This window comes from Amblyomma maculatum, chromosome 7 (assembly GCF_055883805.1).
Source record: "Amblyomma maculatum isolate TAMU_Amacu chromosome 7, ASM5588380v1, whole genome shotgun sequence".
NCBI lineage: Eukaryota > Metazoa > Arthropoda > Arachnida > Ixodida > Ixodidae > Amblyomma > Amblyomma maculatum.
Window position 1 is genome coordinate 37,750,149 of NC_139350.1, and position 15,231 is coordinate 37,765,379.

At 48.5% G+C, this 15,231-nt stretch overlaps 1 protein-coding gene across 7 annotated transcripts in view; it reads left to right on the top strand.

Annotated features, from left to right (window-relative positions):
• LOC146182998 (uncharacterized) overlaps window positions 1-15,231 on the top strand; it is a 185,209-nt gene that overhangs the window by 48,456 nt on the left and 121,522 nt on the right. For all 7 annotated transcript variants that reach the window (XM_084609011.1, XM_084609015.1, XM_084609014.1 and 4 more), the window contains one exon: window positions 8,211-8,354. In XM_084609011.1, coding sequence (XP_084465137.1) covers window positions 8,211-8,354 — 144 coding nt within the window. The remainder of the gene's footprint in view (window positions 1-8,210; window positions 8,355-15,231) is intronic.

Consider the following 15,231-nt stretch of genomic DNA (forward strand, 5'->3'; position numbering starts at 1 on the left):
TGATGCCGCATTTAAAAGGAAAGTCATCGTGTGTGCAGAGACGGACGGAAATCGGGCCGCATCACGCGCATTCGGAGTTCCGGAGACATGCGTGCGGGACTGGCGCAAGCAGAAGGAAAAGATTTTCGGCAGCAAGGCTACACGAAAAGGTTTCAGTGGACCGAAGCAGGGCCGGTTCACCGAAATAGAAGAGCGGCTCGCAGAATATGTTCTAGAGCAGCGAGCGGCGCAGCGGCCAGTGACGACGGACCTGCTCAAAGTCCGGGCGATGCAGCTAGCCCTACAAACAGGGCTAACGCGGAGCGACTTTAAAGCGAGCAGGTGCTGGCTGTCTAATTTTATGAAGAGAAAAGGCTTTTCTCTTCTAAGGCGGACAGGGATATGCCAGAAGTTACCTGAAGAGTACGAAGAAAAGCTGCACAGTTTTCAGCGGTTCGTTCTAAGTTTGTGCCGCAAGTACGGCTACCACCTCGGCCAGATTGGAAATGCCGATCAGACACCGCTGTACTTTGACATGCCTGCCACCACAACCGTTGAAAAGAAGGGGGCGAAGCAAGTGCGCGTGTTGTCTTCCGGCCACGAAAAAACACGCGTCACCGCAATGCTTTGTTGCACCGCGGATGGACACAAGCTGCCCCCGTATCTCATATTCAGGCGCAAGACGCTCCCGAAAGGAATGGTGTTTCCGAGTGGCGTGATTGTGCGCGCCAATGAAAAAGGTTGGATGACAACGGACTTGGTCGCCGACTGGATCGATAACGTCTGGCGCAAGAGACCCGGCGGCAGTTTGGGCCTGCGTGCGATGCTTGTGCTCGACGCTTTCAAGTGCCATCTCGACCAACGCATCAAGGACAAGCTCGCTGCGTGCAACACCGACCTTGTCGTGATACCAGGTGGCATGACATCGCAGCTCCAGCCGCTCGATGTTTGCTTGAACAAGCCAGTGAAAGATAGGATTCGGGCCCTCTACACCGAATGGCTTGTGAGTGGCTGCCATGAATTCACTCCCAGCAACAGAATGAAGCGTGCCTCGCTGCAAGAGTTCACTGGATGGGCGAAAGATGCGTGGTGCACGATACCGTCTGCCATGGTCATCAAGGCCTTTAAAAAATGTGGCATATCGAATGCCATGGACGGCACCGAGGATGAGATGCTTTGGTCCGTCAGCAGTGACAAGTTGTCTGACAGCGACGACGAGTGAACCTTGTGCCGGCATAGTGACAATCTTGGCAAGATAAGCCGTTTCCTTTTGTGTGTGTGTTTTTTAGTGCACCGAGATTAAATCTTTGCTTTTCCAAACGAGACGAAGGTGTATTGCTGTATGAAAGCGTTAGGTGCGCGGTACTCTTTTTCGCGGAGAACGGGTGCGCGTTACAATCGGAGCTTTTTCTTTTTCGGGGGTGGGGGTCACGAAAAACGGGTGCGCGTTACAATCGAGGGCGCGTTAGGTTCGAGTAATTGCGGTATTACAGCTGCTTTTAAGCTGAAAGCTTTCGAGTACGGGCTACAGCATAGCAACCACACTGCTAGCAGGCACTTCGGCGTCAACGAGTTCTGCGGAGTGCGCTACTGGAGACAGCGATTGCAGTGTCGATATAGACTCTGATCAAGTCTCTGATAAGAGTAGAACTGTATGGTCTGCTGTGAGCATTATACCATGGAATGCGGGGAGTGATGATGAGGCTGCGTGCGGTAAATAAAGTGCTTTAGCAATTTGTGCTTTTGGCGATCCTGTACTTTTATAACAAGGGTAAGTTCTGCTTGAAAGTGATATTTTGGTTATATTTGCAATAGCTGACCTAAGAATCCCGATTCGCACCTATTTAAATTTGCTTTTAACACTTCAAAACATTTGCTCGAAAATTTTTCCTGCATAATTATTGCACTCCCCCGACCTAGCATCAATTTTCCGCGAAAAAAAGTGCGAGTATTATGCGAGTAAATACGGTATTGGCACCCTTTCGGAGCAGACAAAGGCAAGCATGTGAGTGAGGAGAGAAAGTGCGAACAACAATAGGGCTGATGTGGAAATGCCAACATGAAAAACACAGGTATGCAAACGTATAGTACAGAGTGTTCCGGTAACAGTAGTCCCTACGTCATTTGCCCCACAGTACTGCAGGAGTGCAAGAAGGAACAATTTGCATTAATTATGACTTAAAATTTGAGCTTTCGGAACATTCTTTTGTTATAAGGGTGTTCTCCGTAATTGGCCCTGTTATACCCACGCATTGAAAGTAGCAGTTTAAAGTTCTGCACTTGTAGCCCCCGCAGGGGGCACCTGCTAAAGCAGGTGTTTGTGTTTTGTGCGACACCACGGACCCCGAGCACCCATGCTTAGCCGTGTGTGGCATTGTCGTGTCTCGGGAAAAGAGGATCTTGGTGGTTGAGCCGATGCCGAGTGTTTGGACCTTTAAGGCCCCTCAGCGGAGGCAACACACCACTTTGGCCCACGCTTCCCATAGACGGCACTTCCGGCCTGACCCGACCAGGGGAAATCGGCAGTCGCCTTTTCCTGTCCTCCCCTCCATCTTTCACTTTCCTGTCTTCTTTCTTACAACTGTCCTGTCTCCTCCTCTTTTCTTGGATTTTTCATTTTCCAGGCGGCAAGGGTTAACCTTGTGTGGCTAACCACCCTGTGTTACGCCATATTTGGTTATAGTCAGGGTGTAAGGCTGGCGTGGGCTGGACTTTCTCGGAAGCTCCTGTCCCGTCCCCTTGTTGGGCTCGGTGGTGGGTGGTTGCCACCCTGGCCGAACATCAACATTATTTTTATGGCTTCTTTACTCTCACATGATCGATCCCGAAAAAGGGGTTGCACCGATGAAACCTCCAAATTCTTCCTGAAAAACCCAAACAGGTTCCCACGATTTCATGTAGTGCACAGTGACAACGCTGAGAAAACAGCTAGACAAATCTCACCTTTCATAGTGACCAAGAAACTGACAGAAGTAATAGGTCAGGGTTACAATGTGAAGAAACTTCCGAACAGAGGCCGTAGTTGATGGTTATAGATTGAAAATCTATAACCATCAGCATGAAAAACTGTCCACATTGAAGTCTTTTGGTGAAATCCTAGTGACCATCAATCCACATCGTTCTCTGAACACTGTCCGCGGAGTTATCTCCGACGACGACCTCAGATCCCTGACCAAAGAGGAACTTCTAGAAGGCCCCAAAGACCAAAACGTAACAGATGTATATAGGATAAAAATGAGGCGTGATGACAAAGAGATTCCAACCAAGCACCTGGTCCTGATATTTGCACAAAACATTCTCCCCGAATCAGTCAAAATAGGCTATGTGAAACTTCAGCTCAGGAAATATATTCCAAATCCTCGCCGCTGCTTCAAGTGCCAATGCTATGGTCACTGCTCCCAGACCTGCCACGGCCAGCCGAGATGTGCAAAGTGTGCTTCCCGTGAACACGATTCCCAGAAATGTGAGTTACAGCCACATTTGTGCGCCAACTGTGAGGGTAGTCATCCTGCCTATTCATGAACATGCCCAATATGGAAACAGGAAAAGGAAACCATTACCATCAAGGTCAAAGAAAACATAACTCTCCGGGAAGCACGAAATCGTGTTTTTTCAAAAAAAACTTGCCTATTCTGTTGTGGCACAACAGGGCACTGAGCCACAACAGACTCTGGCACCTGCCCAGGTTTCACACAGTGAACCCGAAGCAGGGCCATTCGTGCCCTTGGTGGCTGCGGCCAGCGCTGCGCCACCACCAGAAAAACAGGCTGCACAGACCCCCAGGTCAGCCGGCCCCAAGACCTCACCACACGGTGAGGGGAAACACAAACATACCTGTGCAGTCCGCATGGGCGTCCAGCATGTCAGAAGACGCGATGGACACAAGCCAAGGCAGTCCTGTGCCGTTGACGTCAGACAGATGGCGCAGCTCCTTGGATCGACAAAAAAGAAATAAGCCCCGAATCAGAGGGCCTGAAAACAAAACTTAGCTTTCTCTACTTATTTAATGCAAAATGGCTTTTATACAATGGAACTGCAGAGGACTTTTAACTGATATGAATGACATAAAATACTTATTGGCCACTCACTCACCACTAGCCTTGTGTTTGCAAGGAACAAATTTAGGTCCCAAACATAAGAACATACTCAAAATCTATACAGTCTTCTGTCGCGACCGAGAGCAGGCTCTCGGGCTCTCAGGTGGCATTGCCATCATAGTAAAAAATGGAGTAGCAGTTCGAGAACCCAAACTTAAAACTAAGTTTGAAGCTATAGCGGCGACCTTACAGGCTTTTAATACAATAACTGTGTGCTGCATATACTTAGAGCCACACCTTAAAGAAAGCAACGTTATAATAGTTATTCAAACCTTTTAGTTCAACCTTTATGCCGCGAGGGGACGCCAGGTGTAGACAGGTAGACTCATTCCATTATGCGAACATGTAGAAGTCTACGATAACGTCTACGAAGCCGTCTTGCTAGATGTTTGAGAATTCGAACACACACTGAAATTACACTAGCTAGTGCCAAAAGTATTCAAATGTCAGTATTCATAAATAACAGAATTTTTCATGTCTCTGAACCTGCAGTCAGTCATTGTGGGTACCAATCGGCGTTGCAACTGGTTGCAGCCTTTCACAACTGTGATATGCAAGCAAGAAAGCAAGAAAGTTAGGTAAGCAAGAAAGTGACATCAAGAGCCGGCGAAGCGCCATCAGCCGGTGAAATGTCTCAACGTCGAGTCACGGCGCAATCATGCGAGGATGAACAGCGAAGAAGGCTAGCAGGTGTCAGTGCTGTGATCATTTTCGATCACTATAGTACCATGAGAGATGCGGCATCTGCAGAACATGTCTTCGGAGCATCAATGAAGGCACAAAGCACGTACGCATGTGCTCCGACGGCTCCTTCGCGGCGGCCGCTTTAAAAATCTTGCACAAGTTTTGGAAAACCTTGTCAATTCGACTATCGTTAACTCGGATTAGGAGCGTTGTCCTCCTGCCCCATGTAGCTCTGGCATTGGACACTGGTTATTCATTCCGTACATAAGTGGGTCCGCACTGGTTAATTCGGACAAGGTACAGTGGTAGGGGGGGGGGGGGTTGGGATTGCATCAACATACAACCCCTGCAGCCAGCAATCACTGACATGGCCCTCCCAAATCTGAATTTAATGATACAATGGTGCATAGGCATTCTTGAGGACTACGATGATTGGAGTCCCCTGCTTCCGAAGTACAGCTCAGTGGCATAGGTCTGTCATCCCACAGCTACGATGTGGTGCGTGCGTCAGCCAGTCATGCCATTTAGGACGCTGTTTTGTGCATCGCTAGTCTTTTATTTTTATTTGGGCATGGCGTCACGCAGTCCAGTAAATGCCTACGTATATACCCCTTGATTCCATCCATGTGATTATTCCAGTAACGCTTGAACCGCGCTGGTCACACGCTCTTTGCGGTTCACACAGCAAAGTATCCCCAAAACGTGATGGGGCCGTTTGTAAGCAAACACCACTTCTACTGTGTTACATTGTGAAGAGGGTAGCGGGGAGCCTGTAGGCTTGACCTAATGCTCTCAAATTTCTACAAAATGGTTACATTTGTGCTCCAGAATTGCCCAAGAATGTGCATTTTTTGCTCCATAGCTGCTCTGAAATGCGTGCTTTCCTGCTGTAAGAGCTGCTCCGAAACCTGTTTTTGTCGTCTCACCCCTGAGCAGTTATCATCAGGGCAAGCTAATCGGCCTTTTGTGTTTTCCTGTGCTGCCACCTCGTGCACAACGTCGCAATTAAATTGGCGGGATACTGCACTGCACGGACCGCTCCTCCGCACGCAGAGCCCCGCTGGCGTGCGGAGCTCTTGGCGTTTTCTTGGCGCACATAACTTTGGTTCTGTCGGCGATGGCATGTCCTGGGCAGCACCTGATACCTGGCGGGTATCTAGAGATAAGTGATGGCTGGGTGTCATGCCTGAGGAATGCAGCGAAGCCCACTGACGAACAAATTCAGCGGCACCTCCAGTCGTCCAGCATGCGATGCGATCGCCAGTTGAGCAAGGGTCACCGCTTCAAAGATGAGGGCTACATACGAAACGTAATGTTTCGAAACTTTCGTATCAATGGAATGTAAGGCAAGAAAAAAACAAAGACCAATAAAACCAGAACCAGGAGTTAATGCTACTATTCCGGCCTTTTTTTTCACTGAAATTTGAAGTAACCAGAACATCTGCATTAGTGAAATGTGCTTAATTTTTTTTTTTTCGGGCTTCAGCTGGGCCCACCTACATTGAGGGCTGGACAAGTAGTTAAGGATTTCTTTGGGCTCCTCCCAGGCTAATAATTATGGCCCATGCAGTGCTCTAATTAGCAGTGTAAATGAAAGAAACTGTGCAGTCTGTAATAGTTGTGTACTTCTATCCCACTTCATATGTACTTCATCCCACTTCATCCAAGTTCCTACGGGACTGCAGAAGGTACAAATAAATAAAAATGACAAGTTGAAGTGACTGAACCATGCCATGCTTCTGTACATTATGCTAATGTCTTAAACAATGACTTGATAACCCTGAGATGCACTGCTATGACTACTTCTTGATGCAGAAGCAGCGACAACATATGTGAGAAAAGAAAATTTAGCAACTCTACTGCAACCACATATCTGGCAGTTTCTAAAACAGCTCTCTGGCTCTTCTCAGTCAGCATGTGACACTAAATGTCCATCAAATAATGCCAGCAACACCAGTAACCCATCAAGTTTCATTGCATTACGAGCAAATGGTAATCGAACTTTATGTGAATAGTCCATGCTACATGAAATTTCAATAAACACTCTCAAAGGTAACTAACTTGGTGGTGCTAGGGGACAGCCATCAAAATCTCTGTGGCAGACCACAGAGAACGGTCTTGCAGCAACTCAAGTTCATAAAAAAAAAAAAAAAAGACGAAGGAAACAGTATTCGACACCTAGAAACAAGCTTCAAATAATGGCAGGTTGATGACAGAAAAGTTTCTTCCATGTTTTTGTTTTAAGTGAAATGTTTACTAAATTCCATAGCTTTTAGACGTGTGCACGTTTGTCCCCACAAGCATTGTTCTGGCAGGTGGTAGCTGGTCGCTGACTCCTCTGGTTGCTTTTGTTTCGCTGTCCGGTTTGTCACACGTTGAAAACGGCTCATTGCATTAGCCCGCTTGGCCTTGTTGCTCGAAAAGTTGAATATCGTCGGGATGAAATCAGGGTACCGCGGTGACATGGAAGGCTTTCCTGCTCATTAATAAAAGGTTTCATTACAGCTTGCACAAATATTTAACTTCAGTACCTAGTTCGTACGTGTTACAAAGTGGTTCCCGCACAGTCTTGATGTGCTCGACGACTCCCAAGTGCGCCCTTGATAGCCCTGCCGACGAATAGCTTTTATCCAAGCTTCGCTCGAAGACGGTCTCGTGAAGCGTTTGGGAAGCGAAAAAAGCCGAGGCCGCTTCTCTTTAAACATTGTGTATCGCAACGAAACGCTACACAAGTTGTCAGCACCGTCAGGAGCGTCATACTATCCAACAACGACTACCAAAACAACTGCAGAAATGCTGGCGCCGCGGGCAGCCGCCGGTTTGTTTACCCCACCGCCGGAGCCGATCGCGGCGGCCACGAACCCACCAGTCCGCTTCGCGACTACGCCGCTAGGGGTTGGGCGCATGCGCAGTCGCGTCCCGCAAAAGGCCGATTGCTAGCTGAGAAAACCGGGCCGAAGTTGCTGGTCCTGCACCTCAGAGGGGCAACAGGCTGTGTCTGAAGTTCACACTGGGTATACTGCATGGCTAAATGTTTTCTTGGGGTTTCCCTCGTGCGAAATACACCATCGGTGTACCTTGCTTATCCCTGAAAGATACAGAACCTCATATGTCTCCACATCGTTAGTTGTTGTGCATTAGTCCATTGATTAAAGATTACACTTTAGCACTTCACCTGCTAGATCTCCGATGCCTCCACACTAGGCACTGGAAGAAAAGCTTTTGTGCACTTTGTCCCCATAGTGGCCGGGGTCATACATAACGTGCTGTTCGCTCTGTTTTCACAGGTTCAGGGCGTGGCTCTTTGAAAGCTAGGACATATTTACTTGCAAACAGTGCAAATGTCTCTGCAGCCTCAGTTGCATTGCAGCTGCTCTGCCTTTGGGGAGGGGAGCAGGGTGGTAGTGACCCATGCTCAGGCGTTGGCACCGCTTTGCCTCCGGTGTCCAGGGCCAGAGCTGGAACATCACTGCCCTGGAGGACACCCTGCTTGCGGCAGTGGAAGGGCTGACCCCGGATGCAGCCTGTCTGTCGTGCATTGCCCTGGCGCGGCTGCTGCCCGAAGATGACAGCCAGCAGGTGCAGTGGACACAGGTGGGTACAGTGCAGTTAACCTCAGGCACTACACTGCACTGCCATTCACTTCAAAGTGGTGCCAGCTGGTCCTATCAATAAGGGCGTCGTGCATTTGTGTCGGCTGGCATGAAGGCTCTTAAATTCAATTTTTCTATTTGATAAATACAGTAGCCGGCCAATTTTTCAGAATTCAGTAATTCGGACTTCATTCAGGAACTGTGGGAACGTGTACTGTACATTTTCATGACCGATATTTTCTACTCTGTGGCATTCAAAAGTTCAATTTTTCAGACCAAATTTGGCACCAACAATACTGTGGAGATCATTTTTTGGCTGAAGGCACATTTTTGCAGCATGACATAGACACGGGCAGGCATCGTTGTCTCAAACAACTGGTTTTGTGCAGTCGTGAAAGCTAGGCGAAGCAAAGTCATTTGGGCGGACTATCTTAACTCTGTGTTCATTGTTGCCATTGTCATCGTGGTAGCCGAAAAACAATGCGCAGGCGGACTAAAAATGGATCGTGAGCACCGTTCGCAGCGCCTCGCTTCGATGATGCCGCTTTCATGGGGAGGGGTCGGTGCATTCATGAAGGCTCTCGGTCTGCTCTCTTTTTTTTTTTTCCCGTGAGTTTCATCTCACGGTATTCGTTACCCTCATGGAAATTGAATGTTATTGTTTGGCGCATGCATTCATTCGTGGCATGAGCATGACCTGCAGCTCAGTCATAGTATATTGTGATGGGACATGGATATAATGAAAGTATGATTGGCCGAGATATTCTAACTGGAGGGTTATAGTCATTACAGCTTAGCGCGACCTGCTTCTGTCAAATCCGAGCCTCGGCGGCCGCTTTTCGTTGGACGCGAAAAGCAAGGCACCCGTGTGCTGTGCGATTTCAGTGTACGTTAAAGATCCCCAGGTGGTCGAACTGGAGTCCTTCACTACGATGTCTCTCATGCGTAATTCTGTCTCCTCAACGGTAGGGTCCCGCAACTTCTTTTTCCTCACTGGTTGCCTCTCAGTGGGTTAAAGGGGATTGGTACAGAGAGGTGTCTGTGAACACAACCTAAAGGTAACATACACTCAGTGAAGGCAGAAGATGATTACGGTGAAGGTAATTGAATAGTGTATACCGTTGTCATGCCATCACTTCGTGGCTCTGTTCACGGCTAGTTTTGCGGATATTAAGAATTAAAAACATCACATAATGCAACCTGAAAGGGAACACCCCCCAAGCGAGATCTTGGTAGCTTAATTTAACGTTGTGATTTAAAAAGAAAATCTGAAAAAAAAAGTTAAACTTAGAAGATTCGAACACGTTTTATTCGCTCAGTGCTCAGGTAAGCAGTGTCAGTCCATTGCGCCATTGAAGGAACGTGTACGGCAGGCTTTAAATGCGCTCTTATTCATTTTTACAATATTTGCACTATCTGTCGCCAGGTGACGCTGCTCAGAGGAACCTACCGTTGAGAGAACGGAATCACGCGTCTCTCATAGCCTGAGTCGCTTTGGGACGTTAAACCTCAAAAATCAAATCAAAGCATGTGGGGGTTCTTATTAAGCCGTCGAGCCTCTTCTGAGGTCTAGGCCGCAAACACAGAGCTCCCGCGATCACACACCACGTGCAGCCGTTCTCACGGCCGCAAAGTAGTAATGCAAAATACGACACAACACAGAACAGGACTTTGCCCGGAACCAGATGTTTATTGGGTCTTCCCAAAAAGAACGCTGGTGAAGGTCTTGCTGGAGACCCTATCCTTTTGGATGGGGCCTGACACTTCGAAGGGCAAGATGGCGACAACAAAGAAGTATAGCGGGGAGGTATTTACCTTGCGTCCTTCCGTTGTCGCGGCTCGCTGTCGTCTCTCCTCGGCGGTAGCCGGTTCCCGCCGATCTCGGCGCATCTTGCCCTTTGTCCTTTTTCGGCCAATGAGCGTCGCGTCTGCGACGCCTAGCGGTGCGCTCCTGCGCCCGGCGAGGGAAGAGGGAAACGCGGCGCTACCGAGCAACCCGTTTGGGTTACTCAACCCCGGAAGAGAAGGAATACTTTTGTCCCCTTCATCCTCCGCGGCGCGCGGCGCTTCGGAGGGATGCGTGGTTCTCCACGATTGCTACAAGCATCTGAAGTTTATAGTAAGTAGACTCTCTATTAGAGCTAAAAAGACAGTTTCAGGCAAATGTGGCCTTGAAAACTGTGTTGTGCACGTTTGTTCCTTAAAAGCAGAACCACTCAAGCCATTTTTCAAGCTGTTAAGCTCAGTCATGTGGCTCTGGCCAAAACCCTTCCTTTGTGGGTGCGATTGGCATTTAGGGCATTCGCAGTGAAAAGGCAGGGGGTCTAGAATCTTGTCTTCTAATCGTGGCAAATTGTAAGAGCCCAGTGATGAAGCTACCACAGCGCATGTCCATGCAGAACGCTCGGTGTGAGTCACCTTTGTGTTAACTGCACCAGCTGTGCATTGGTGCATTCTGAAGCACAATTTGATGCCTCCCACAGAATTTAAGGTTCAGCAACATCTAAAATTCGGATCTTTGCTATCAGCCCCCCCCCCCCCATTGTCACCATTACTTTTCGAAAAGCATTTCTTTTCATCCTTCTTTTACCTTTTAATTATCTTTTCAATAGATTTTGTTTTCAGCTGGATGTGCATTTATTAATAATCTCAAAGTTTGCTGCCTGGACTCAATTTTAACAACTGTGGTCATCGCCACAATTTGTAGGCAGCCGAATTTTGACGAACTAAACCTATCGTTTTTTGATACGTGAGCCTTATGGGAAGGTCTGCAACTAATAGTAATATTAAAGAGCTCTGGTCAGGAAAACATCAATGCAGAAGGAGCCAGAAAGTCAATAATTGCTGAACAGTGATGAGATGGAATTGTTCTCAATGCTCGTTTAAAGGGCCACTGTCCAGGGTATGACCTTTTAGGCAGGTAAGCCCAATGCTTCGATCAGGTACCGGAAATAGTCTGTGCAAAATACTACAGCGATACGTGCGCCGCAAAGCAGCAAAAATACAAATGAAAGCTCTCTCATCCTCTCCCTCGGAAAACAGCTTCCCTGTTCTCTACGCTGGCCCTTCGAGCCACGAGGTTGACGTCAGAATCGCAACGACATTCATTGGTCCGTCCCACTGACTGACGGGTGAAGGATGGGTGTACACCACTAATTGTCCGCTGCTCGCTGTGCACTTTTCTCTCATTCGTTTCATTTTCGCGCATGCAGAGTGCCACGCCCCACCTCCCACCAAATGCGGAGGAGGACAAGGAATTCGGCTTGCGAAGGCTAGACGACCGGGCAGGAGAGTGAAAAACCTCTGAGAGGGAACAGAAGGAGAGGGAAACGCAAAATCAGTTGATTGCGGTGGCTGTAACTGCATTAATAATTACTCTTTTCAAAAACTTTTTGCGGCCTTGCGTAATGGGGGCGAAGCCTCACAGTCACCGGGGAAGAAAATGTTTTTGATCGGAGGATGGACGGTGGGCCTTTAAGGTAGCTCCAGGACTACCTTGAGTGCTTACATGAAGGACTGTGATAATGGAGGCTGAGTTTGTTGATTTTTCAACCAGCGATGGAGTGATACGTTCTTTGATGCCCAAAATAGTTTCCATGAGCGTTCAGAGACCCTCGTATGTATGTATGCCTGTATGTGCTCAAAAAGCCTCCACACACAAAATAAGTTCGTCTAAACATAGAGTCATAGTGAATTCAGCACATCTTCATAACAGATGCTGTCATGTTGCCTCAAGTCCAGGTCAGCGCCTTGCCGATGGGACATTTCACATGCTTGCGAGAGTTATTGGTATCTATGACTGTAGTAGGCTATGTAGACGATATCGATAATAACATGGATAATACGCACGCACCAGAAATACCAAGCCACTGTGTTGCGATGCCAGTGACAATGAGTGTTACTGGAGCAGTTTCATTTTTGCAGTCAATTGTAATGTGCCTGTCATTTTTAGGTTTTTCTTTTTTTTTTTTCAGAACAAGGAACTCGTTGGAATAGAACAAATACAGTACTTGCATCTAAGAACTAAGCCTTGCTGTTTGTGCATGCCGGTACCGTGTAGCACACACTTTTACCTCATGTCATAGCACATCTGTCTTTTAGCCACTCCTGCTTCAGGTGGAGAGGGGCTGCAGTTGAACCTGGATATATCAAACCCAGATAATTCGAATTTTGGTTTACAGTAAAACCTTGTTAATTCGAACTTGCAGTTAATTCGAACTGACGCTCGGGTCCCGGCATGGCCCTATGTATTTCAATAGGAGAAAACGCCCGATAATTCGAACATGCCAGTATCCACAACGGTTAATTCGAACTAGGAGCCCGTGGCTCACACAGCGCCTCGCAGACAGAAGTCTGCCCTTACCGTGTACAATGCGCAGAAAGATTACTAAAGACTCAAAAACAAAATTTTTCAAATCTGCCCGCGCGCGAGACGAGGTGTGCACTCGACAGTCGCAGCGAGCATAACGGGGCATGCCATAGCAGGTTTTCGCTGCCGGGTGCCGCCAGGCTCCATCACACCAACGGTCCGGCGCAAGCCGTTGCAGGTTTTGGCTGCACCGCGGTTGCGGGGTTCGCTTTTGACAAGCTTTTTTTCTTTTTGTCCTGCGGTCACGTTGTGTGCACGACACAGTTGTCGGTGTCGTGCATTTGTTTGTGCCGCGATGGTACAAGTTTTACCGTTTTCGTTGCCTCACTGCTTTGCCAGCGACGACTCATCGATTGTGACAACCATGGCAAACCGCGGTAAATACACGGCAAAGGACCTCAAGACGAAAATGGAGATTCTGAGTGAGGTGGAACGTGGTGTCCTATCCAAGACGGATATAGCCAAAAAGTAAGACATCAAGAAGAGCACGCTGTCAACGTATCTCAGGAACAAGGAATCGATCAGTGCTGCCTTTCGTAAAATAAAGATGTTATGGAGCCCTCTCGCAAAAGGCTACGGACGTCGGCCCATCCCGAAGTGGAGAGTGCCGTAATGGCATGGATAAAAGAAGTTCGCAGCCGGAACATTCCGTTAAGCGGGCCCATAATTGCTGCGAAGGCTGCAGTCTTTGCCAGCCAAATGGGCATCAGCGAGTTCAGCGCGTCAGAAGGCTGGCTGTCGCGTTTCAAGGAGCGTCATGGGCTAACATTTAGAAACGTTTGTGGGGAGTCAGCTGAAGTCGACAAGGAAATGTGTGAACAGTGGGTCTCCAGTGAACTGAAGGAACTCCTCGCTGATTATGCGCTCAGCAATGTATTTAATGCTGACGAGACGGCGCTGTATTTCAAATTGCTCTCCAACAAGACCGTCACTTACAAAGTCGACACTTGTGCTGGTGGAAAGAGAATCAAAGAAAGAATCACCGTCATGATGTGTGCAAATGCGACGGGCACGGAACGGTGCCGCTTGCTCGTGATCGGCAAGGTAGAGAAGCCTCGCTGTTTTAAAGGCATCAAGACGCTTCCTGTTGATTACACTGCAAACAAAAAGTTGTGGATGACACGGGAAATTTTCACCGACTGGCTGCGCAAGCTAGACAGGAAATTCGCTGCACAGAGCAGGAATGTTCTCATGTTTGTGGACAACTGTACAGCTCATTGTGACGTGAGTGGACTGACAGCAATCCGCTTGGCATTTTTGCCTAAAAATATGACTTCTGTGCTCCAGCCTATGGATCTTGGAGTTATTCAGAACTTAAAAACGCTTTACAGGCGCCACCTCCTAGAGAGACTTCTTCTTTGTTTGGACAGTGGCAAGTCGTACGACATCGATTTGCTTGGAGCTGCTGCTGCTGGCATGCTGGCATCATCGTGGAATACCGTCAAGCCGGAAACTATCAAAAATTGTTTCCGCAAGTGTGGCTTCGGTGACGCCCCAGAAGCATGCAGCGCGGAGGAAGTAGCGGAGGCTTCGTCTGATGATGACTCCGTCGTGCTTGACCGTGGCTACGCGGCTTCGTCGGAGGGTGTCGCCTTTGAAGCCTACGTTGACGTTGACAATGGTGTGGAGACGTCTGGGCCCTTGAGTGATGAGGATATAATCGCAGCTGCATGTACTCCACAGGGCTCACGGGTGGGGAACACGGCTGAAAGCGATGAAGAGTCCAATGAAGGCGACGATCCGGTGCCACCCCCTAGTGCATGTGAAGTAGCGTCGGCACTCAGTCTCGCTGCACGATACTTCTCCGCCGATGAGAATTCGGATCCTGCGCTGGAACTCTTGGGCAAGCTGCAGTCGATGCTTGTGGAGTCGCGGCACAAGAAACGCAAGCAAACGCACATTACCGATTGTTTTTCCGTGTAAATAAGCATGTTTTGAAGCTCGCTACTCACACGAATGCATTCTGGTTCTTGTTTGCGGCGCATGACTGACCGATTAGTCCCGTTCATTCGCCATTGTGGCTCGATTGCAAAAATTATCGGAATCGCCCTCCGTAAACGTGCAGTAGCGCCTAGCCCTCATTCCTCATGGTAATGAGTCAACATGTGGGCTCGGCCAGCACGGTGGGCCACGATGGCACTCATTCCAGTGCCCGACTGTTAATTCGAACTCTGCTTTATTCGAACAATTTTCTCAGCCCCTTCGAGTTTGAATTAACGAGCTTTTACTGTATAGAATTCACTGAATACAGTCGAGCCCACTTATAACGGCCCCACTTAAGACGAACTTTTGCTTATAACGAACGAGACCGGAGCAACCGCCAAAATATACATTACTTCAATGGCACAAGATCGCACGTATAACGAACGTCCGGGAGCGCTGCCGATCGGTTACAGCGAACGGACTGCGTAAACCCGGCGCCCCGATACGAGATAACGATGGGCTCCCATCCCTTTTGGTCTGTTTTCGCAATCCTCCTCGCAAGCGAGCTACCCTTTGCTCGCCGACG